We start from the raw sequence: 22,979 nt of genomic DNA, 5'->3' as shown, positions 1-22,979 counted from the left end.
TCCCCTTTTGCTTTGCTGTAGTAGCTCCACATCTAATCAGGGAGAGAGATTGCTGGAGGCTACCTTAAATGAAATCCAGAAGCACCGCATTTTTATTGTGACCTTTGCTTACAATTTCGGTGGACATTTGAACCAAACTTCTCTAAGGAGCAAGGGAACTGTATGTTAAAGCATCTATAGTGTAGCTCCAAATTGATTCAGAGTTGCCTGAACCTGCTTGTGAATTTCCCAATGCTTAGCTCTGATCTTGTGTCATTATAAATGCATAAAAGGTGGGTTTGTTTTCGTTGCAGTAATAAAGCCTAAGCGTTTGTAATGTGTTAGTAAGTTTAGATTTTCCATCAGAGTGTGTTCAACAGTTTGAGGAGGTTGAAGAATACTCTGGTATGCAGATTTCATGACGGTAACTGAAATGCCTGGGTTAGAAAAGTACCTCTCTGGCTCACCTAAAATCTGAATTAGCATTTGGCACTGATGCTCCTTCCGACTCCTCTTCTGTCTCCAGTGACAGCAGCCAGGCTAAGGACCACTCAGTTATTCACTTTGTGCCTCAGTAACCTATGAGATGCATTTCTTTTGGTGTTTCAGGGGTTTTTTTCCTCCTAAATTGAGGTGAGATCTATCAGATATCAGTGATAATTTTGCTTTGTCTCACTGGGGACAGTATCTCAGGGTGGGCAAAGAATAATCAGGCACTTCAAGTCAATAATGAGCTGGGAACATTTTCAGACTTAGAATATTTCTTGAGCACAAAATTGGCATAGTGATTTCTTCCTAGATCTGTTTGATGAGCTGACAATTATTATGGTTCCTTGGCAATTGCATTGCTAACGTCTTTCCATTTTCTCTTTTTTCACTTTTACAAAAAATTTGCACTGAATTCAGTATTGCTCTGTGTAGATTTCTAAGCTGTGTATTTTACAGATGGTTTTTGTTAGCAGTTCCCTTACTGTGTTAAAATTTCAGATTACTGTAATGTCTTGCATAATACTACCTATAATGGATTTCTGATTTTTTTTTTCAGAGCCATACTGAATTTTCAGCTAATTAACTACCCAGCATTGCTATGGTTTTTAATGTGGAAATTAATTTCGACCAAATAATATTAACATAATGTATTAAATTTTGTAACAAATTTGGAGTGCATTCATACAATTTTGAATGCAAACTGAGGGTAGAAATGCTCAAGGATAAAAGTTCTTAGCAAGGAGAATGTTTATGTTTAAACTGATTACGTTATCTGAATTACTCTCCTTCCACAGCTGATAATGTTTAGGAGAAATGTGCACTGTATTACTCTGGCTTACTTGAAGAACATTCACTAATTCTTATGTTACCACAGCATGCACCAAACTACACTGGTGTCCCTGCGTTTTATTTAATGCTGGATTTCTTTGCACATTGCTGCATGCAAAAACTCACACACAGCCCTGCATATATATTTTTTTGCGTGCCTCACTCTCTGCCCTTCTCTCACACTTTACCTTGACACTCCTTTTAATAATAAAACCCTTTTACAACATGTGAGCCACACCTGAGTAGCTGATAGGACATCCAGCATGTGCTCATTAACAGCAGGAAGAGAGCTACCTTTGTACCTTGGGCCTCATGGTGCTTTCTTTTATTTTTTCCTCCTCTATTTTGGATACTGTTTAGACAATGCACCCATAACTGTGCTTGCTTTCAGTTAATTCTAATGGAAACTTATAGTGGTTTGGCTTGTTTTTAACTATTATGTTTTCCAAGTGTGCCCATAATGAGTAGGTGGTGACCTAACATTTTGCAGCAGCACAGGATATCATGAAGGGAGTGAAAACTAAAAGGTAACACTGGATTTGCTTGGCTGGAGAAGGGAGCAGCCAAAGCAGCTTTCTCTTCCCAGCTCTTTGACGTGTCCTCATAGAAGAGAGCAAAAGAAACTTAGTTCAGTTTTCTTAGTTTGCTCTTCCATCTGTGTTTCTGGGCTCATAAGCTGACATAGGAGATTGATGATACTTGATATTCTAAAGTGTAATAAGGGTGTTCTGTCTTGAACCTATTCCTGCTTTTAGTTATCACAGAATAATAGAATGGCCTGAGTTGGAGTTAAGGGTCATCCAGTTCCACCCCCTGTCTCGTGCAGGGACACCTTCCACTAGTCCAGGTTGCTCCAAGCCCCATCCAGCCTGGCCTTGAACACTTCCAGGGATGGAGCATCTGCAGCTTCTCTGGGTAACCTGCGGCAGGGCCTCAGCACCCTCACCCTAACAAATTCCTTCCCAATATCCAATCTAACCATGCTCTCAGTTTGAAGCCATTCCCCCAGGTCCTGTCACAAGCTCTTCTCCATATTTCTTGTAGGCTCCCTTCAGGTACCATAAGGCAGCAATTAGGTCATTCCAAAACCTTCTCTTTTCCAGGCTGAATAATCCCAATTATCTCAGCCTTTCCTCATAGCAGAGCTGCTCCATCCCTCTGACCATCTTGGTGGCCTCCCCTGAACTCTCTCCAGCAGTTCTGTGTCCTTCCAGTGCTGGGATCCCAGCACTGGGGTGGGCTCTGAGCAGAGCAGAGGACCCCCTTACCTTGGTCTTTCTTGGGCTGCAGGATATGGTGAGTGTTGTAGGTCTCACAGTTGCTGGCTTGCTCTTTGAGACCCTCACTTCACTGTGTCAGCTTGAGCAGTGATTTCAGCAGGTGCTGGCAGGGTGTTTTGGGCAGCTGAACAATTAACTGGATGTTGGATGTTAGCAGAAGTGGTGAATTGTCCTAACCCATATTTGGCTTCTTTAGCAGTTAACCTGGGTTTATTTCTTCCCTTTCTTTGGCTTGCTAATGAGGTGAAATGAAGAAATACTGTCACGTTCAAGAAGCGTGTATATTCCTTGACTTCTTTCACAGATATGTTACTTGACCTCAGCGACCTTCTTCAGGTATTGTACCCTATTTATTTTGACTTTTTTTTTAATTGTTAAAGTTTAAGATGTTTTAATTTTTCTCTAAAAATTCTGAGTGGAGAATCACCGTATTTGAAAATCTGAGTAATTTTTCAGTAAAATTAAATGTCAAAAAAATTTTATGCTTTTAATGCTGCAAACAACATAGCAAGAGTTAGCATTATCCTTTCATCAGGATTCAGAGTCACTGCAGTGGCACAGGGTCAGATGCTGCATATTTTTAAAACAACAGTTGTTGACGACAGAAATAACCTTTTTGGTAGGTAATGCTGCGTAAATGTATTCGTGCACTTCAGAAATGTGTTTTATAAAATGTATTTTGAGAGAAATACGAACTTGCTCTGTCTGTGGAAACAGAAAGCTCCACTGACATATGTTGTCTTAGCCTCATTCTCTCTGTTACAACTGTTTTACATACAATGCGAGTAGGTTACTTGCATCTATTTTTGTCCTCCCAGCTGTCTTGGTAAATGGCATTCCTCTGAAGACTATTTATTGCTTGAAGCAATCTGCTGGAATTGCAATAATCAAATGCATCTTTAATTGTGAAATTTAGTAACTTTCTTCTCTTTTCTAAACTCTGATTGAATTATTTTGATTGCTCACGACCAAACAGTACATGTATAGAATGGGAGGTTTGTTTCCTTTTAAACACAGGTAATTTTTCATGGTGAGGGTTTTGAAATAGAATGATCACAGTGTATGAAGAACAGTCACAATGTGAACTAGAATAAGGGGTATTGTATCTGTAAGAAGAAAAAGAAAAGATGTATTGTCAGCAGAAACAGACAAGAAAGATTGATTTGTGTTTTCCCCTCTGTGCATTCCAGCAAGAAAAGATTCTGAGATGAGACTTATGGGGGACCAAAAGGTTAAAGAGGAGTAACTGAGGAGATGGGAGAGACAGAAATATATTAGTAGTAGGGAAATAATCAACCCCTGAAAGAGAAAAATCCAAGATTTCAGTATCTTGATTTGCATTTAACTGTGTCTTCTGATGAGCTCTACTTTGTGGCTTCTTTAAGGTGAATCTGAGCAAACAGGGATGTTGAATGTTATTGTTAACTCTACCTATCCAGAAAGTCCTGTTTAAGAATACATATGTGAGTTTTTCAGGTTCTAACTTGATGGTTTTTTCTTCCTCCCCAAGTTTGTTTAAAAAAAATCAAACCAACCCCCACAAACAAAACCACAAACCAAACAGAAAACCACAGCTACAAACTGAGCCAATAAAAACCCAAAAAACAAAAACCCCAAAAAAACAAATCCAAAAAAAACCACCCAAGCCACCTTGGTAGCAAAACATTTGTGGCCCAGGAGGTAAATTTCAGTACATTCTGCTTTAGATAAGTTTTTGCCCACAAAACCTAAAAAAGAATTAGTTTGTTTAAAATAGTCAATTAGATGATACTATTTTACTTTGAAGTGACTCCTTTTTCCAAGGACTACTCTCCCATCCTGAAGTTTGGATGTAAATGTTCTTAAGGAAGAAGAGTTGAGACGAGCAGTAGTAGTGGTGGCAGCAAGTTAAATACTTTCCAAAATATTTAATTTGTTCATACTCATCTGTACAAAATTTGTCGTAGTGGTCCAGGTAACTGTTTTTCTTGGTGAGATGAAAAAAGTGTTGACTTTATATCACAAAAAAAAAATCACATTTGAAGTCTAAAAAATGAGCTGCTGCTGAGCTGCATCAACTCTTGCTTGGAAACTGATAGTGAATGTTGAGATTTTTCTTCAGAATGTTCCTGATGCAGCTCAGTTGCAGAGGGAGGGGAGGGACCTGCAGGTCTCTCTGTCATCTGGCTGCAGGAATTTTGTGAGAAAGTCACCACATGAAACATCTTTACAGATTGTCTTCATGGAGGCCTCTGACTGAATTACTGAGCAGCCTGAAACAGGTTTTAGTGCATTTCAGGGTGAAAAAAATCATAGAATCATTAAGGGTGGAAAAGACTTCCAAGATCACCAAGTCCAGCCATCAACCACCATCATTTAACCAAGTGCTGAATCTGCTGTTACCTGCAACTCAGTATTTGTTTAATGGCACATCTTATATTCTTTCTCTCTTGCTGCTCTTTAGAAAAAAGTGGCAGAGGAAATCCTAAGAATGCCCTCCTAGGCTGTGGTTTGTACTTGTTGTACAACCCCTCTTCCTGTCTTTCTTGAATTTCTTTGGGACTTAAAGATATAAAAAAAATAAAAAGCTGTCCCCTACAGTGTAATGTGCTTTTAGGATAGTATTGTGCTGCTAAAACTTAGCAATAGAGGAGACTAATTTTTACTGTTAATGCAGTCTGTTTAAAAAGTCATATCAGTTTTCTTCTGGTGCTGATGACTGAGATGTGGGAGTTTGTCTTGTTCCACTGGGGGCCTGCTGCATTTTCATAATAATTTTTGGAGCTTCAAAATTGCTGCCATCTTGGGAAAAGATAAAAAGTCTTTTTTTTTTTGTAATTTTTTTTAAATTGGAAAGGCAATTTCCTTGGTGTTTTATCTTCATGTAAAATACATCTTACATCTTGGAAATCTCCTGTTGAAAGTGTTGTCGGATCCAGAATGCCTCTGATACGTTTGGACTTCAAAGCATGATCTGAAATGAACTGAAAATGTCCAGAGCCCTGCTACAAATCAGGCGCCTTCCCTGTGCCGAGCAGTCGTGCTGCTTGTTGATTGAGTTGGAAGGACAGGGAAAGTACTTGCTTATATTTTCAGATCCTGCATTTTACTTGCAAATATAGTCCTTAGAGAGGTCTGCAATCAGGCCTTTTGTTTGCTTTTTTGTTAGTCCAATCTAAGCGACAGGCCTGGCTTGTTTAGGAGAGCTGCAAAGCCTGTCTAGCCTTGGCCAAGTTTTGAACAGTTTAGGTTTTCTCCCATCTTTCCAAGCATCCCATTCCTTGCACCTGGAGGACTATTTGGCTGAAGTTTCATCTCAGTGTGGTGAAAGGCTGCCTTTCACAGGCTCAGAAATGCCTGGGGTTTTTTAGTCTCTTGTCATCTCCAGTGTCATGGTCTTTGCAATGGGGTTGTGGGGAAGGGGTTGGCATTGCTCTGATCCCCAGTTTCAGCCTAGTAGAATATAATTTTTAGCATGCCTTGTGGTTAAACAAGGAAGTGTAACAAGGATGATGTTCACTGTTAAACCAGGATGATGTTCACTGAAGAGATCTTAGACATCTGAAGAGCCAGGCTCTTTGTAAGAGCGTGCAGCAGGAAAATTATGAGCAATGGATGTAATTAATTACAATGGGATGTCTCCACTTGATATCAAGAAAAGGTTTTTCACTATGAGGACAGCTAAGTGTGGAAACAAGTAGTTTAGAGCAGTTTTAAAGTTTTTATCCATCAAGGCTCTCCAGATCCAGAGCAACCTGGTGTGCTTTTGTGGCTGAGCCTGCTTGGAGCAGGAGGTTGGGCTGGAGACCTGATGTGATCCATTGCCATCTGAACTACACTGTGGTTCTAGGTAAGGGAAGAGGATGCACAAGAAGTGAAAATCAGTAACTAGTACTTGCTTGGTCTCTCTTCCAATTCAGAACACAACTCTCAACCCTGTTTCTTCATCTGCAGTTTATCTAGTACTTGCTTGTCTAGAAGGATTTTTATTGTGAATTACTTTTGAACACTTGTTTTCATTTATTTAATCTAAAGGCAGAATTGAGCTCCCTCTCCCTGACTCCTCTATGATTATTGCAAATTATTGCTCTTTGACTTTCTTGCATAGATGGTTTGGTAATGGCTTATTGTACTGCTGTGGTATTGGAGGAAGAACTCCAGGACTGCCATGGATGTGACTAGCAGAAGAGTCTCCTTTGGAGTCCCCTGACTGAAGGCAGTGCTTTAAAGCCCAGTATGAGAGGGAATCTGCTTAATTTTGATTTGTGTCTCTTTTGAAGGACAGCCTGACAAGCTGAGATTGGTACTTGTTTGTATTTTTGTGTGTTACCTTTTGACTGCTCTAAATGCAGTATGGATCAAAAAAATTAGGAAGTTTGAGTTTATTGTATGGAGAAAGGTAAAATAGAGTAGTCTTTTAAAGACTGTACTGGTTTGCTTCAGTTTTTAATACCCTTTTTTCATATAAAGTTATTAACATGTTGACTGTATTTGCCTTTATTGCCCCTATGCAAATTACTGTTGATTGAGTTAATTTAAACAACCTGTTTGGGACCTTCAGGCATTACTACACTAGAAATGTTAATAATGAATCAAACAACCACAGGTGCCTCTTTCCCCAGCAACAGACACTCTCCTTAAAAACTCATTTGCTTTTCATGCTTGTTTAATTATTTAGGCAGGCAGCCATGGATGTTTCACAGTGTGAATTCTCATCGTGTTCCAACTGCCCGGTCTTTGTCTTTCTAGAGGAATATCTTAACCACTGTCACCATTTGTTGTACTTTGCCAGAATGCCACACTATGGTCTTGAAAAGCCTTTTTGGAAATTGCTTGTAGAAGGGTTATTGTTTTATAACTTTATGGAGCTTACAGTCAAACAGAAACTTCCATTCAATGGTAGCAGCTTTATTTTTTGCTACTCTCCAGAAGTTAAAGTGACCTGGTAACCTGGTAACTGTATGAATGGGAGATTCTCTGTTTCCCCAGGAGAGTTTAAAATTCTGGAGGGTGTTAGACTGACGAATTCCTGTGTTCCTGGAAATGAGGTGTTTGTTGTTATTTCTGAAAGTGGAAGTATATTGGTATTTGTGAACAGATCAGGCATGATGTGAAAGCAAGAGGAAATTATGAAAGGATAAGAGTCTCTCTGGAAGTGTCCCTTTGAAATCAGTGTCTGATGACTGACAGATGTGAAATGAAAAGACTGTCTCCAAAAAACACTGTGAAGGGCAAAGAGCATAACAAGTAGAAGGATCTTGTTGTGAAGATGTAACTGAATAATTGGAAGCCATTCCTTCACTAAATGCCCCTTTTAATTAACATAATGTGTTTGATAATGAGAACAGAAATTAACTATTGGTAAAGGACAACATCTTAGAGAATCTTAAGGGCTCCTGTAAAAAGAGGTTTTTGCAGTGCCTTGGTGAGCACATATTTCTTTCTTTGAAAAATGTCTTCCTGCTAAAGAAGCTGCTTGGTTTTTGTTTTGCCTCTTTTTTTTTAATAAAAAAAAATCAGTGATGGGTCCACATGCTTGTAAACTCACTCTGTTAAATATGAGTTGAATCTAAGAGAATATGGTAAAAACTATCAGGGTATGCAGATATTTTAAAATCTCCCCTCTAACAGAGGTTGACTCCCCTCTTTTGCATTAGGTGTTGATGCTTAAACCTAGTGATTGCATCAAGTTTAGGAGATTTTAATATATGGTGAAAATCTGCAGAAAAGACCACAAGTCTTATGAAAGTATATAAAGCAATTGTCTCACTTCAACAGTTTTGATTGGGGAGAGTTTGGAGAAATACTGTTTTTCAGTATGATCCTTTTAAATTAAGGGGAAAAGAGGCTGAAGTTGATGTGGTAAGCTTTAAAGCTGCACCAGTTTAAGTTTAAGCCAGAGACACCCTTTTAGAAGGGCATTTTTGTTTATTCACTATTCTAAGAACTCATATAAAATTAGGTTTTATAAATGCAAATGTCATATGATTCTAAATTTGGAACGTTAAGCTTTTGATGGATTGGAGTATATGAATTTTTATAAGAAGTTCTTAATGAAGAAAGAACTAGAAATTAAAGTAGGCCTCTAAATTAATTCTCCTAATTTTCTAAGCTTAATGGAGTGCAGAAAAACCAAATGATGAGAATAAAGAAAGACCTCTCTAAATGCCTATTTTATATCATATCTCTTCTATCACAGGATCTGTGTGTGTGTGTGAGTAATAGCTGAAATCAGTGATAGCAGAATAAAATTTTAGTGAAAGGGCCACATTCCACTAAACCCAGGAGATCTTAGGTATCATGTTTCAGGAGTTCAGTGGCATTACAGATTTCTGGGTGAACTTTATGCCATCTTTAATTTTTTATTTATGAGAAATGCCCCAGAACCTGTGAATCTGTTGACTTTTAAAGTTGAGAAGAATATTGTTTGAGAGGGCCTGAAGTCTTTATTCCTACTGATTTTCCAGAAGAACTGGAAGCAATTAAATATTCCTGATTCTTTTTGTGACCCTGGCATTAAAAATGTGTGAGCTTCTTGAGAAAAACAATACAGAACATGCACTGTACTGTATATTTTGCTTTCTTTCTAAATTGATAATTACCAAAAGCTACAAAGAAATGGGCTTGTGAGCAAAAGAAAGAAAGTCCTTCATTTACCATTTCTTTCTGTTTTAATTTTTTATTTTGTGCAAATACATTGCCTGCACCTTGAAGTCAGTCATAAAACACTGATGATGTGGGTGAAGTGGAAAAGCAGGTTAGATTTAAGTGCATTACTTCTCAAATAAGCCATAGATCAGGAGACTTTTAGTTAGGCCAAGGAAAGAAGGATAAATAGTAATTGAGCACATTTATTATTCATTTGTCTTTGCTTTCGATTTAATTTGGAAATCACTTTGATTGTTAGAACTTCACTAGAAAAAAAATACCTGCTTCTTTATGCCTCTTCATATTTATTTGCTATTTATTATTGCATTTATGGAAAGTTTGCTTGGGAGGAGTTTCTTAGGGAGTGACGTGGTTTGATGGTGACAAACATCAAGTGTTTGGATGTCGTGACAAGGAAAAAGGCTAGAAGGAAAAAATGCTTGTTTGGATTAGAGTTTTATGGGTTTTTTTAGTTTTTTTCCTAGACTAGTATGAGAACTAGATGAGTTTGTGAAGCCTCTCATGGAAACATCATATGTACTTGGCTGCACTGAAGTAACTTTATTGATTTGTGCCGTGAAGTCGTCCTTGCAGAACAAGATCTAAGTGATGAGGTTCAAGATTTATAGAAACTTGGTCTGCCAGCTTAGAAGGCTGAAATTACAGCCAAACACTCATTCTTTATGTTAATATTTTTTAGACAAAAGGTCAAAACAGCCCTTTTTGAGCTTGCAGTGAATCTAAAGCCAGCTGAAATGCTGCAGACATTTTGCTTTAGTGATATCTGTTCTGTCTCAGTGGCTCGTGGAAAGTCACACGCTCTCAGGCTCCAGTATGAATTGCCAGATTCAGTAGGTGTGTGGTTTTTTTCTGTATAAAACTTGGTGATTTACTTCCTAGAAAATAGACTTCTCATTCAGAGGGTATATTTTGCTCTTTTCTTTCCCCTAGAATAGTGCTTCTATGTTGTCTGCTATTTCAGGAAGAAAAAGGACAGTAAAATTTAAGGCTGTATTTTTGCATCTTCTAGGCCAGTCCAACCATTGGTCAGACACAGCACGAAATACACTCATTTCTCACTAAATATGGAATGAATTACTGTTATACCATGTATAATTGATTGCACAGTCATTTTCAGGATATGTGATCATTCTGAGGATATCTTTGAAGTTCTAATTTCTGATTTTTTTAATATATTTGAGAAAAATACATGTTAAGAATATTTTCATGTAAACATTTTGAAGGGCTAGGTGAACATATGTCAGTTGTTTGGGGGTTTGGTTGTTGTTGAGATACATATATTTTAGCTAGGTTGGTAGAAACATCCATAAACTTGGGAGGAAAGCCTGCTTTTAACCTAATGTTGGCACAGCTCTTTGATGAAATGGAAAGAGCAATGGTTCTTGGCTTGTGCCATAATCATCACTCAGTTGTGTAATTGACTGCTAAGTAAACACCTTCACCATCCAGCCATAGGAAAGAGAGGGGCAGTTTTGTTCCATAAAAGCAACAGAGTATATACCATTGTTCAAAACAAACCAAAAACCTACTTGCTTGGAGTGTAGGAGGATGGATTTTTTTATACTAACCTTGACCTTTACATATGCCTTGGGGGAAGCAAGGTGTTCATGGAGCTCCGTGGGAATGTTTGAGACTGATTGGGAACTGGAGTATATCCTGCCTTTCTTGCTGACCACAAAAACACATCTTAAGATAGAGAAAGAAAACTTCCTCAGACTTGTAAAATACAAATATGGTTGTCTGTGCTATAAATTGCAAATCAGAGTATGAAGTGTAACTCCTACCCTCAATTTACATCCTCCTGGGTGCAGTGAAGAAGGGGATGGGAGCAGAGCTCTGTCCCTGGTGCCTGAGCAGGTTTAGTGTGGTTTAGGGCTTTTCTGATTTTTTGGTGCTGTTTTTTGTTTTATTCTCAATGGTTTTAATGTGATCTGAGGCAATGTCCAAACAGCAAGATATGACAAATAACCCTTGAGGCATGTAGCACCACTCCTTGATTTGGTGAAAAGTTTGGTGTGTGCTTGTGCAATACTTAATTATGCCACTACAGATGATCATGCAGAACTGAAATTTGCACTGACTTGTATTTGCTCAGGTTTTGTAATGGTACGAGATAAATGACACTTTATATATTCTGATATTACATTTATGCCTACTTAATGCCTTATGATGTAACGTGACAACTGAAAAACTGTGCTACAGAGCAGCACTGAGCCCACTGAAGAGCATGATGAACAACTTTTTTTAATTTCTTCAATATAAACTTATGCTTTGATTTACAATGCTAATTTGTGCAGATTTTGACAGGCACTGAGTATTATCCTGTACATATGAATATTGCTTGTATAACTTGATTTTTTTTTAAGCAGGTTAAGATTTTGAAAGTTGGGGTTTTCTCCTTTCCATATAAATGTTCTATTAAAAACATTTGTGGTTTATGATCTACATAATGCTTTTTTTGTCTTTTAATAGGTGAATGTCTATGTGCTGGGAAAAACCTTCCTTGTGCTGGCCAGAGAACTCTGCATAAATGCTCCAGCCATAGGTATTTTATTAATGATTTGACTTTTGACTATTTGAGTCTTTTATTCCTATGGTTACTTGAAAAAAATGTATGTATGTATATATACACAGTATTGTATGTTAATACTCAAGTAGAAACTTTATAGTGAAGCTGGAATCAATCCAGGCTGAGGAGCATTGCTGACTATAAGAGCCTGTTCTCCTTCATGGAAGAGCTTTTTTGGAACTAGATGCTGTTTTCTTTTGCAAATAGTTTTGTTGCTTTTTCCAAGAGTAATTTGGGCTATACTAAGACAATGGACTGACATGTAACAAATTTGTGTGTGTCAGCAAGCTCCTACAGGCCTGTCACGCTTCAATTCCACAGATGCAACATTTGATAAGTATTTGCCAAATTTATTATCTGTCCATCACCTGTAGCTGAGCTGTTCAGAGTGGCTTGGTGGAAAATGAGGAGCAACTTTTTTCAAACATATGAGTAATTTCTAATAAGTCAACACTGAAATCATAACACTGATAGGAAGGTGGCTTTTAACCTGTTGAAAGGGTATAGAAGCCATTCTCTTGGTTGTGGGTTTAAGCCAAGGGAATTTGTGCCAATTCCAGTTAAAAGAGTGCATTTATACTGAGATCTTGTGACTGTTATCCACCTCTGAGCAGGAATTATCTGCCTGCATCTTTACCCACTCTCACTCCCACTCTCTTTAATCTGTACCAAGAGAATCAGATGGCAGTGTTGCAGAAGGACAAGACAGGCACACCCCTCAGCTGTGCTGGGCTGGCACAGGGCTGCTGCCTCTGCAGCAGGGGAGCAGCAGCTCGCACACGGAGCATGGCGGCACAGCTCCAGCTCTGCTGCAGAGGTCTTGTTCTCAGCAATTCGCTTCCCTTCTTACTTTTCGTTACTTTTTTGGTCTCTTTTTTGGAGGGAGAAAACAGGCAGGATTTGCATTGCAGCTTAGTTTCAAGGTGAAAATTAATGCAGCTTGGGAAAAGGCAAACGTGTTAGATGTAGAGGTACTTGTTATACACGGAAAAAATACTGGCTTAGAGTGTTTGAGCACTCTCTTCCGAGCTCACCCTAAGATTTACAAAATCCCATAAATGTTTCTAATTGGCTTAGCTATCATCATGAGACCTTTGAGAAAAAACTTTTATCATTTTCTGAGAAAAGTACTAGCATAGAGTGATTGCTGATAATGCCTGAGACTGTGTTTTCCAAAAAAGAGCAGGAGGAAAGATCCAACAGCCTTTTTTTTTTTAAGGTGGCTTATTTCTAATTAGTAATCTTAAGTGAGCCTAGACACCATCTTGCAAGTGTTTCTCTAATGCCTGCTGCTCTGTATAAGGATGGGATGTAAATTCAGATAGTGTCTGCCAGTAATACAGCCCTGGGCTAAATTTGTGATGCAGCCCTGTCACTGCATCACTGCATTAATTAACTTCATCTGTGTGTCTTGACTCTGGACATTCAAGGGGGGGTGTAGTTTGACAGGTGCAAGTGGCTGTGTTGCTGTTTGGTGGGAAGGCTGGAGGATAACAGAGATGCTGCATGTGAAGGGGCATTAGGAGTTTTCAAATATAACCACAGGATGATTTTGATCAGTTTTGATTACACTGATGGTTTGTCTATCATCTTCAGCTTGGGCAACACACAAAAAACCCTAAGCTTCTTCAAATGTCAGCTCCTTTTCTCATGAAGGGAAAATAAAGGCTGCTGGTGGATAGTTTCAGTTACCAAGAGAGGGAACCTTCCTATTTGCTGGGTGTGGATACACACAGGGACCAGACTACAGTGTCATCACCCCTGTTAGCTGTACATGAATTAACACACACAAGCCATAACGTCAGCAAAGATCAAGTACACAGGATTTAGGGCAAGTAAAAATGTTTTATATTTCACAGATTCTTAAACTGCTCTAGTTTAGAACATTCTGTTTGAGTCAGCTGCAGTCTGCAAGTTAGTTATCTATATACAAAATAAATGCACAGTACGTGCAAAATTTAACATTTTTCTGCATGTTGCAGTCTTAATAATTAAGTCAAATAGCTTATGAATAAATAAAATAAGATTAAATTCAAGAGCATTCCTTCACTTATTTGTATAGCCTGATGTAGCAGATAGGTAAGTAGCATAACATTCCATACTGCTGCAGAGTTCGTAGTAAAACCGAAAAATCCCTTAATGTGCATCATTGCAGCACTGGAATACAATCAAGGTGAAATGCATCATGCATAGAAAATGAGCTCAGGTATTTGTCCTCCTTGTACTCCGGTTCCATTGGTACTGTCCGAGGAGCACTGGAACTGGAACGTCACTTTCCCGCACTGCACTTCAGTCATTCCCTCTTGTCCAAAGTAACTGAGTTCGTTACCATCGAGAATAGCACTTACATTGTAAAACGTGTCTTGCTCAACCTGCACGGGGTGTTCAAACCACACAGAGAAGGTGTTACTGGAGCCGTCAGAGGTAAACTTTGTCAGATTTTGAGCAAGCACAACGCCTAAGCGCTTCAGTTCGATTTTGACGCTGTATTCAGCTTTGCCACAGCTTGACCCGTACAATCCCAGTCCTGCTATAAATATCCGTTTGTCTACGGCAAACTGAATACTGTCACATCGCCCCCGGTACCTCCACTGATTGCTGCGATACGCAGACGACTGAAACCGGTGGCAGCGCTGAGGCACGAGTCCTTTTCTTTTCGTCAGGGGGAACTCTAATTTGGGTTTATTTGCGGCTGTGTACCATAGGAATATGTTGTGAGTCTCCTCGAGGGTGAGGATGTCGGACTGGGCAGCTCCGTTGGCAAACTCTTCCAAAGTCATGGTTGGAATCCGCACCAAGTACAAAGCTTTCCCCAATACATTCCTCTTGTTGCGTGGCGTAACCGGCAGCCCTTGCCTTTTGCATTCAGCCTCTGCCCAGTTGAGAACAGCCTCGAAAACTACCACTTCCTTGGTGTTGAGCGCTTCCCGGGTTACAATGATCTCTAGTGTTTGTTGATCTATCTCACAGAAGCCCTCTGACTTCAGTGCCATTTCTGCCTGAGCATCAATCACTTCCCAGCAGCGCTGCGTCAGCTCTGGCTCCTCGAAGAGCCTGCTCTGAGACAGCAGGACACAGGCGTTCTTCGCTTCTAAGCTGGTCTCCAAAAAATTGACGCAAGCCTTTGCTAGGGCCGGCACGATGTACTTCTTGGCAGCATACAGTGTAGCCAGAACTGTGTCAGCTTCCAGGTCTATTTCATCACTGTACATGTATCTAGACGGAAGGGGTGAAAAAAAAATTAGTTTCTCAGAGAAAAAAAAAAAGTAGGCCATGAAAATAATCTATATTCGTCTTTGCTGGCAGTGAATCTGACATTCAGTATTTGTCAGCACATTAAGTAAACAGCAATAAGTGCATATTGCACAATGTCAATTAGGAGATGTATATTTTATAAGCTACTTTGATTCTGTCCGTGTAATTAGCAGACTTGTAGTGGCCACTTACTTTAATAGGATTAGAAAGGCTGCAGGTTCCACATCTGGTATATGGATTTCAGATTTGACCTCTGCGAGATCGCCATAAAACATAGCATAGAAGACAGAGCTACCAACTGCCAAAACATACTGGAAAATAAAGAGAGAGAAACCTCAGTAACATGGATCAGGAACAGCTGAGCGTGCTGGCTTTCCTAAGAGCTACATTTAGCAAAAGTTACAAGCTGCAGAGGATGCAGAACACTGCCTTAGACTGCTTCCTTTAATTGCAGTGTATGTGAATTACTTCTGGGATTAGACAAGAGCTATAATTAGGAAAAAAAAAAAAAAAAGTGGAACCTAGTTGTAAGGCACGGGGAAAAGGCGACCTGCACAGCAGCATTAAAAAGCCAAAAATTATCTGCACAAACCTTATGGGCAGGAACTTTCTTGGATGCCCCTGGCGGGCCCACGATGAAGTGAACGTCAGCCATGAGTTCGTTATTGAACATCAGCGCGTTCCTGCAAGCAGGGGAGGGGGGAGAAGCCCGGTTAGCCGCGGGCTGCCCCTCGCCCGGTGCCCCAGCCTCCCGCCGGCGGCCCCGGGGCTCCAGCCCAGCCCTGCTCACGCCTGGCCGGGGCGCAGGTGCACAGGGCGGGCGCCGCTCTCCGTCTCCCGCCCGCCCGGGGAGGGTCCGGCGGGCCTGGCCCTTACCTCTCCCGCAGCGTGGGATGGAAGGATTGCCAGTTGGCGCTCTCCAAGTTGTTGTTGTTGAGGTTTTGGAGCTGGGGCGGCGGGGGCGGCTGGGCGCTCTGCTGGAGCTGCAGGGCGTTCTTCTTGCTGTTGGCAGCGGTGGCGGCGGCGGCGGCGTTGCTGTTTGCAATGTTAGTGTTGGTGCTGGCAGGGTAAAGTTCTGCAGCCATCTTCTTCTTCAGGGACAGGGGCACTATCTCATAGCATCCTGGCACCTTGCCGTTTGACCTCACACTCTTTTTGGACTTCTTTAAGGTCTCTGGAAGCAGAAGAAAAAAAGTCAAACACTTCATGATCCTGCCATTGAAGCAACCAGGGGGCAGTGGCATGAGCAAGAGAACTAACAGATCCCAAATGCGAGTCCCACTATCAGGATATTTTGTACGCTTCTAGATGCAGGGTGGCCTTTGGTTTTTTTTTGAGTGTGTGCCCGCTCTTTGGTTACCGGCCCGACGCACCTTTCCGGGGGGAAAGGGGTGATGCTGTGTCGGATCAGTGCCAGCGCTCACCTTGGCTTGTGGGGGGGTCCCAGCCTCCACGGCACTGCCACGACTGCAGCGGGGAGCCCGAGCGGGGCCGGCAGGCAGTTCCTTCCCCAAAGAACGGGGAGAGAAAAATTAAAAAAAGAAAAAAAAAAAAAAAGCAAAACCGAAAAAAAAAAAAAAGCCAAAATCCAGCAACAAAACCCCAGGAATCCGGCAGAGGCGGTGGGTCAGGAGCGAGAGTCAATCCACAAATCCTCCGAGTGCAGCAGCCCGGCGAGGGTGAAGCGCAGCCAGCCGCCCGATCCCCGCTGCCAGTGCTCCGCTCCGTCCTTCCCGGCCCGCCGGGGGCACATCCGCGGCGGCCGGGCCGAGCCGAGGCGGCGGCTCCCTGCAGTCCCGCTCCCGGGCGGCCCCGCCGCCGCTCGCACCAACTTTGCTCCGGTCCCCGCGGCGGCCGCCGCCGTTGCTGCCGCTCCTCCGCGCTCCTCCCGCCCGCGCCAGGGGCGCTGCTGCCCGCGGGGCGCCCCGGCTCCTCCGCGGCGGGCGGGAGGGATGCGGCGCTGCCCTGGGCGCTCCCTCGGCGGTGGGATGCAGCGCTGCGCGGCCGGGTTCGGCGCGGCTCTGCCGGGCCCTGCCTCCGCCTCCCGCACTAAGAGGCAGCGGCCGCGCCGCGCGTCACGGCCGCCCTCGCCAATGGCGAGCGCCGGGGCGCGGCGGGGAAAGAGCCGCCCCCCGCCTGCCCGTCACCCGCCCCCCCGCGCCTACGTGCGCAGCGCCGGGCGCCCGCCGGCAGCGAGCCCCGCGGTCCCCCACGAGCGGTCCCCCTGCGCCGCTCGGCGTCCCCGCTGCGGCCGCGGCGGGACGGGCGCGGAGGGACGCGGGGCAGCGCGGGGGGACTGCGGCGGGGCGGAGGGGGCGGCCCCGAGCGCGCAGCGCCGTTCCCGGGCGGCCCGGGCGGGGGCGCCGCCGCTCCGCGCAGCGCCGGGCGGGGGAGCCGCGCTGCCCCCGGGGACACCCAGCGCCCGGGGCGCGGGGCACGGCCGCGGAGGGGCTGCTCCCGGCCAGGGACGCTGCTGGGGTTCCTCCCCTTTCCCCGCAGCCGCCGTGCCCTCCCGAGCCGTCCCAGTTCTCCGGGACTGTCCCCCGCGCTGTGCCCGTTCCCTGGGGGTGACTGCAGCGGGGATCGGCGCTCGCTTCGCTGCGGGCCCTGCCGCTTTCGGTGGGGAGCAGTCTTTGGAGCACAACTCGAAATTGTTCTTGCGTCCCTCTTAGTGACCGTGTGGCATCAAAGTTCTTCCAAAAGTCCAAGTTCCGAATCAGAATTGGGATCAGGAGAGAAGGGAAAGTCTTCAGCAGCACACGTGCTCCTTTCTTAAAACATGAAATAATGTTTTTGTTGTGATCTGCTTCGTGGCCCCCAACATCCTCTTTGAGGCAAACCAACTTGCTCGCGTGTGTGTGTGCAGTTGCAGCCCCAGGGGTCACCCAAAGTCAAGGGGGACCCTGCTGCCAGCAGGTGCACCCGTGCTGATTTGGTGCCCCTGGAACGAAGCAATGTGTTTGGGGTTTGCAGCTTCTGAAGTTCTTATTTATTTATTTTCAAGTGTTTTTATCCATGGAGGACCTGTATATGCTAACCTGGGCTCAGCCTCTGATTTATATGTTCACTGTCCTACTTTTTTTGGTTTCTTTAAGGCTTGCTATTTAAAACCCACCCACGTATTCATTTTCTGACTGTTTGGTAGCTTCAGAATTCAAATTAACGATGTGCAATGTTTTGTCAAATGACCTGTGGGCATGAATGCCAGCGCAAATGTCTGAATAGCTACAATGCAAATGTGTAAAGGCTCCCGAAATTCAGCTCTGAAACTCAGCTCCAGAGAGAGAGCTGAAAGTTGCTCCTCAAAATCTGGTGAGGTATGTGATGAGAAGAATTGAGGTAATTCTGGTCCAATTGGTAGTATTATTAAACTGGCCAAAGTTTGGTCCTGTGAAGTTTGACTCCATATAAACAATGGATTGCTTGAGGAGTGATAGCTGAAAAGGGGGCTTTCCTAAAGGTGAACGTATTTGTTTGCATTGTGTACTACTATTATTACTTCAGCCCAATTACTAGAAGGTACCCCTAACAATGGTAAGTGTAATTGTTGTAGCTCTTCAAAGCGAGCTATTGAAGGTTACTTGGTTTGTGCTGAAACCAATAACAAGGTTACAAAGAAAATTGCCAAGGGAGGGAGGTCTTGGGCTGTACATCCCTTCCAAAGATGCCAGGTGGATTTTACCAAAATACCCTGAGTGGCAAGATTTAAATTTCTTCTGGTAATAGTGTGTCAGGGTGGCCAGAAGCATTTCCAACTGTTTCAGCAACTACAGTTATTAAAGTACTTTTGAAACAAATAATTCCAAGATACGGGATTGTGGAAGCAATAGACTCAGATAGAGGAACTCATTTTACAGGAAAGATTATGACTGCTTTAGGAATACATTGGAACCTCCATATCCTCTGGCACCCCCAGAGCTGTGGCTGGGTTGAAAGAATAAATGGAGAAATAAAGAAACACCTTTTGAAGCTGGTGATAGATACTAAGATTCCATGGGTACGGCTCTTGCCACTGGCTTTGGCAAGAATAAGGGCCAGACCCAGAGGAGATATTCAGTTATGTCCCTTTGAACTGATGCTGGAATTCCTTACCTTTGTAATTCTCATCCTACTGGGGGGATGGAAATAAGTGATGTATATTTAAAACATTATGTGGCCAGGATGCTGTCTGCTCCAGGAGCTGAAGCTCGGCACTCTCTGGATAAGAAGAGATGGAAAAGCAAACCAGGCATTGCTACATGTTCCTGTAGTACCAAGAGCAAAGTTTAAATGCATGTTGAAACCCAGGCTATGGCTTCTAAAAGGTTGGGTTTTTTTGTTGTTGAATTTGGAATATGTAATTTCTCTAAAGTAGAGCTTCATAAAGTCGTACTTGGAAGTGCAGAACACCTGTCCTTAGGATCATGGGGATTGATAAAGTTCTCCTAAACCTTTGGTTTTTTGAGTCATGTTTGGGTCATGTTTGCAGCCTGGAATTTCTTCAGTTTTGAGGGAATTTGAGGTTGGAAGTTCTTGCTTTATAAGTGCTTTCATTTAAATGCTTCTGCAGGGCTGACAGGCATTATCACCTATGGTGTGATCTTGGTAATTACGGATAGCAACAGGGCATCATTGCTAGAACTTGGTGCTAAATGAAACTGCTTTGATTAGTTGTAAGATTTTTACAGTATTTTGAGGTGAATTTTCATCTTTATCGGTTTAAGTGCCCACGTAGGGGATCAGCAGAGGAAATTGAGTTGAGACTAATAGTTAACAATTTACCGTACATCATGGATTTTCGGTCAAGTGATAAAAGGCTGGCAGGAAATGAGAAATTGATATCTCAACTAAGAGTAAACATGTGTTAAGTGTAGCTCTTACAAGATTGTTTGATAAATTATAAATTGGTTTAGGCAGAGCACAATCTGTACTGACATATTTTGGTTAGTTTGAAGCTGTTAACACCAACGCTTGAAATAAGTTTATACATCTGGAGGCAGATCTGTGGCCGATGTAAATTGTCATAGTGCTAATGATGTTAATTGGGTTCCAGCACTTTATGCTGATGGAAGTCTGCCTTAGTGTCTGTAATAAACAGTGTTTTGTATTCTTGGAATGTGAGTCTGAGAAGCAGCTGGAATTATCTTGGAAGGTAACTAGATTTTTGTTAGGGAGGATTTTAAGCATATGAATTTTTTCAAGCTTAGTTGGTAGTTAGCTTTGAGATGAAACATACAAGTTACCTTGTTACTTTTTGAGAGATGTTGGAAGAGAGATGTTAGATGTTTTGGGCCTAAATCCTGTCCTCATTCTGCAAAAGCTTTTGTAAATGCTTCACTTTGGGCATGATTTCCTTGATACCAGTAACACAGCTCACATGTCACAGTCAGCGTGTGCAGCCTTGGATGCTGAAAAGCGTGTAGGAATGTTTGTGCAGTGCTTTAAAGAACTCCTGTCTAGAAAGCAAGGAATCATTTGTTTTAGGTTATCTAAAAAAGTGCTTTTAAAGCTCAGTGGCAGAGGAGCACAGTCGGAGTTTGCTGAGGTGAAGCCAGACAAGCCCAGCAGCCTCGCTGCGCTGCATTTCCTAAATCGATGTTAGGGTTAGGCATAACTGTGCTACTTTCTGTTGCAGATCCGTGTTTGTATATTCCCCGTTTTGCACACATGCTGGAGTTCGGGGATAAGAACCACGAGGTGTCCATGACGGCTCTGAGGCTGCTGCAGAGGATGAAGAGGGACTGGATGCACACCGGGCGCCGGCCCTCGGGGCTCTGCGGGGCAGGTACGTCAGACCTGGACCAGATGAGCCCTTCCCCTTCTCACGGGTGCTATCCACCTGCTAGGGGGTTTGTTCTGTCAGGCATCTACACATTATATAGGTCTTCATCGAAATAGTTTCTGAAACTATAACTTCATTTTTGCCCTTGCTCCTACAGTGCTTGCTCAGACCCTTTGTAGCTTATAGTTTGAATTTTTTTTTAAGCTCCTTTCTGGTGCTTTTCTTGCCCCCACTCCACAGGCTCTAGCTGCTAAAAGGGTTTTTTTGTCAGCTAAAATGACACCATTAGTACAAGCACTTTGATTTGTGTCTTTACACAGAGTCTTATGCAAGAAGTGCCCTCTTTGACCTGTTTTCTGAAACTATTTTTTTCTCTTTCTTCATCTTTTTCCAAGATCCATCACTGTCATGGTGCTTGCATAAAACCTATGGGTTTGGGAGGACTAGGTTAAAAGACAGTAGCCAGTGGGGTCAGAGTAATGAAGAGTATAGGTAGTCACAGAGTTCATATATGTGCTTTATTTTATTTGAAAGTTCTTATATGTTTATGCATGGATGGGAAGTAATGCTCAAACGTTTGAGAACCCAGGGCTATGCAAAATTTTTTTTTGACATTTCTAGCCCCTTTTTGTTAATAGTACTTGATTGTTGCACATTGCTAAAAATTTGAATATAGGCTATGGGAGAGCAGTCTGCTCTTTGACGTGCTACATGGGCTATATCCACACAAGCAAGTAATTTAATTCAACAGGCATGGATCAATAGAGGGAAGCAGGTGGTGCTGAGCCCCCTCCATCACTCTATGCAATATGCAACTCACATGTTGGACTGTGGACTGGGTTTAGTTTGGTTCCCTGGCTTAAAAGTCTGTGCTACACATAGCTCAAATGGCCAATTGTTAGTTCAGCCCTGATGTTCCTGTTAGGAGCACTTCAAACATATACCAGGACTGGAGCTCTGGTTTAGTTTCCTCTATTAAAAACCACTTTTTTATGCCTAAAACTGCTCTGTGCAGTGAGCTACTATATGATGAGTGGGGGTGGTGCTTCAAACCAGAGCTGGTGCTCTGAATCAAGACACCAGGTAAATTCAGCTGGTTATCTGGCTGTGTAGAGAGTCTTGCAGGAGAGCACTTGGGCACCAGCAAGTCAGGGATAGTAGTGGCAGCAATGAGGAGACCAGCATAGGCACATTCAGTGCTTCTCTGGAGATCTTTTCATTCAGGACAGAATTCAGTGAGTCCTGCTAAAAGGGTGGTAGCTGAAAATCATTGAAATATTCTTGTGCTGTAGATAACTGTGGTTTCCCAAATGTTAAAGCACAGAATTTTTCAGGGTGCAACTTGCACTGGGCTTAGTGGGTAGAAAGCAAAGTTTGTGAAGTCAGGTCCATGAGCAGTATTCAGGGACACAGCTGAGCATAGGCATTTACAGCTCTTCAGCTGAAGGCAGGGACAAACTGCTTTTTTTCAGGAAATTTCCATCTTTCTGATATGAACTTTCTCTGCTTGTTCTCTAGCTCTGCTAGTGGCAGCAAGAATGCATGATTTCCGACGGACTGTTAAAGAGGTCATCAGGGTGGTGAAGGTTTGTGAGTCTACATTAAGGAAAAGGTCAGTGCAGTCTTACTGCTTTTATCTTTGGTTTACAGTACTGAGCAGTGATATAGTCTAAAATAAATGGATATTGGAGAAAACCAGGTTATTTTTGTTAAAGTGCCATGAATCAATAAGTATTTGTTTTAGCTGGTCATTTTAAAGTACTGACACCTTATGTAAGGCCTCAAATACTCAGCAAAGATGGTAAGGAGCACTGTGCCTATTTAACAGGTGAAGACTTGAAGGCAAAATAATGCTATGTCAGTAATATTGACAGTATTGTCATGTCCTCAGAAAAAATAATTTATTGATTCTCAAAGCTGATAGTCTGCTGTGAGATTTTTTTTTCATTAATCCAGAAGCCAGGTGATGAAAAGTCTTGTCTTTAAGCTGTTGAACAGAACTTTTCAAAATATTTTGCTGAAGTGTTCATTTTTGGTAATGTTGCACTGCTAATAAATAGAAGATAGCACAGTGAACCTAATGCTAAGTTCAGTGAAGGATCCTCTGAAAGAGGGAATTTTCCAAGTACCTTTTGTGTGTTTATTTTTTAAAAGATCAAGTAATGTTTTC

General features: G+C 42.4%; 2 protein-coding genes across 4 annotated transcripts in view; one reads left to right on the top strand and one right to left on the bottom strand.

Annotated features, from left to right (window-relative positions):
• The window catches only part of BRF1 (BRF1 RNA polymerase III transcription initiation factor subunit), a 172,019-nt gene that overhangs the window by 66,480 nt on the left and 82,560 nt on the right, over positions 1-22,979 (top strand). The window contains exons 4-7 of one of the 2 annotated variants that reach the window (XM_064422875.1): positions 2,881-2,912; positions 11,697-11,769; positions 20,663-20,812; positions 22,328-22,421. In XM_064422875.1, coding sequence (XP_064278945.1) covers positions 2,881-2,912; positions 11,697-11,769; positions 20,663-20,812; positions 22,328-22,421 — 349 coding nt within the window. Of the gene's footprint in view, positions 1-2,880; positions 2,913-11,696; positions 11,770-17,664; positions 18,366-20,662; positions 20,813-22,327; positions 22,422-22,979 lie in introns of those variants that run through there. The other variant, XM_064422876.1, reaches the window with a different exon arrangement.
• Positions 13,619-17,103, bottom strand: BTBD6 (BTB domain containing 6). 2 transcript variants are annotated; one of them, XM_064422878.1, is made up of 5 exons: positions 16,473-17,087; positions 15,925-16,222; positions 15,641-15,731; positions 15,241-15,359; positions 13,619-15,009 (listed from the first exon to the last, which is right to left on the bottom strand). In XM_064422878.1, the coding sequence occupies exons 2-5, from the start codon at positions 16,131-16,133 to the stop codon at positions 13,977-13,979; spliced, it is 1,452 nt and encodes a 483-aa protein (XP_064278948.1). In that variant the 5' UTR covers positions 16,134-16,222; positions 16,473-17,087; the 3' UTR covers positions 13,619-13,976. The 2 variants fall into 2 exon arrangements, with proteins under 2 accessions (XP_064278948.1, XP_064278947.1); XM_064422877.1 differs by having other exon boundaries at positions 15,925-17,103.

Source organism: Passer domesticus, chromosome 6 (genome assembly GCF_036417665.1).
Source record: "Passer domesticus isolate bPasDom1 chromosome 6, bPasDom1.hap1, whole genome shotgun sequence".
Lineage (NCBI taxonomy): Eukaryota > Metazoa > Chordata > Aves > Passeriformes > Passeridae > Passer > Passer domesticus.
The sequence above is the reverse complement of the archived record's forward strand: the minus strand, read 5'-3'. Positions and strand labels throughout refer to the sequence as shown.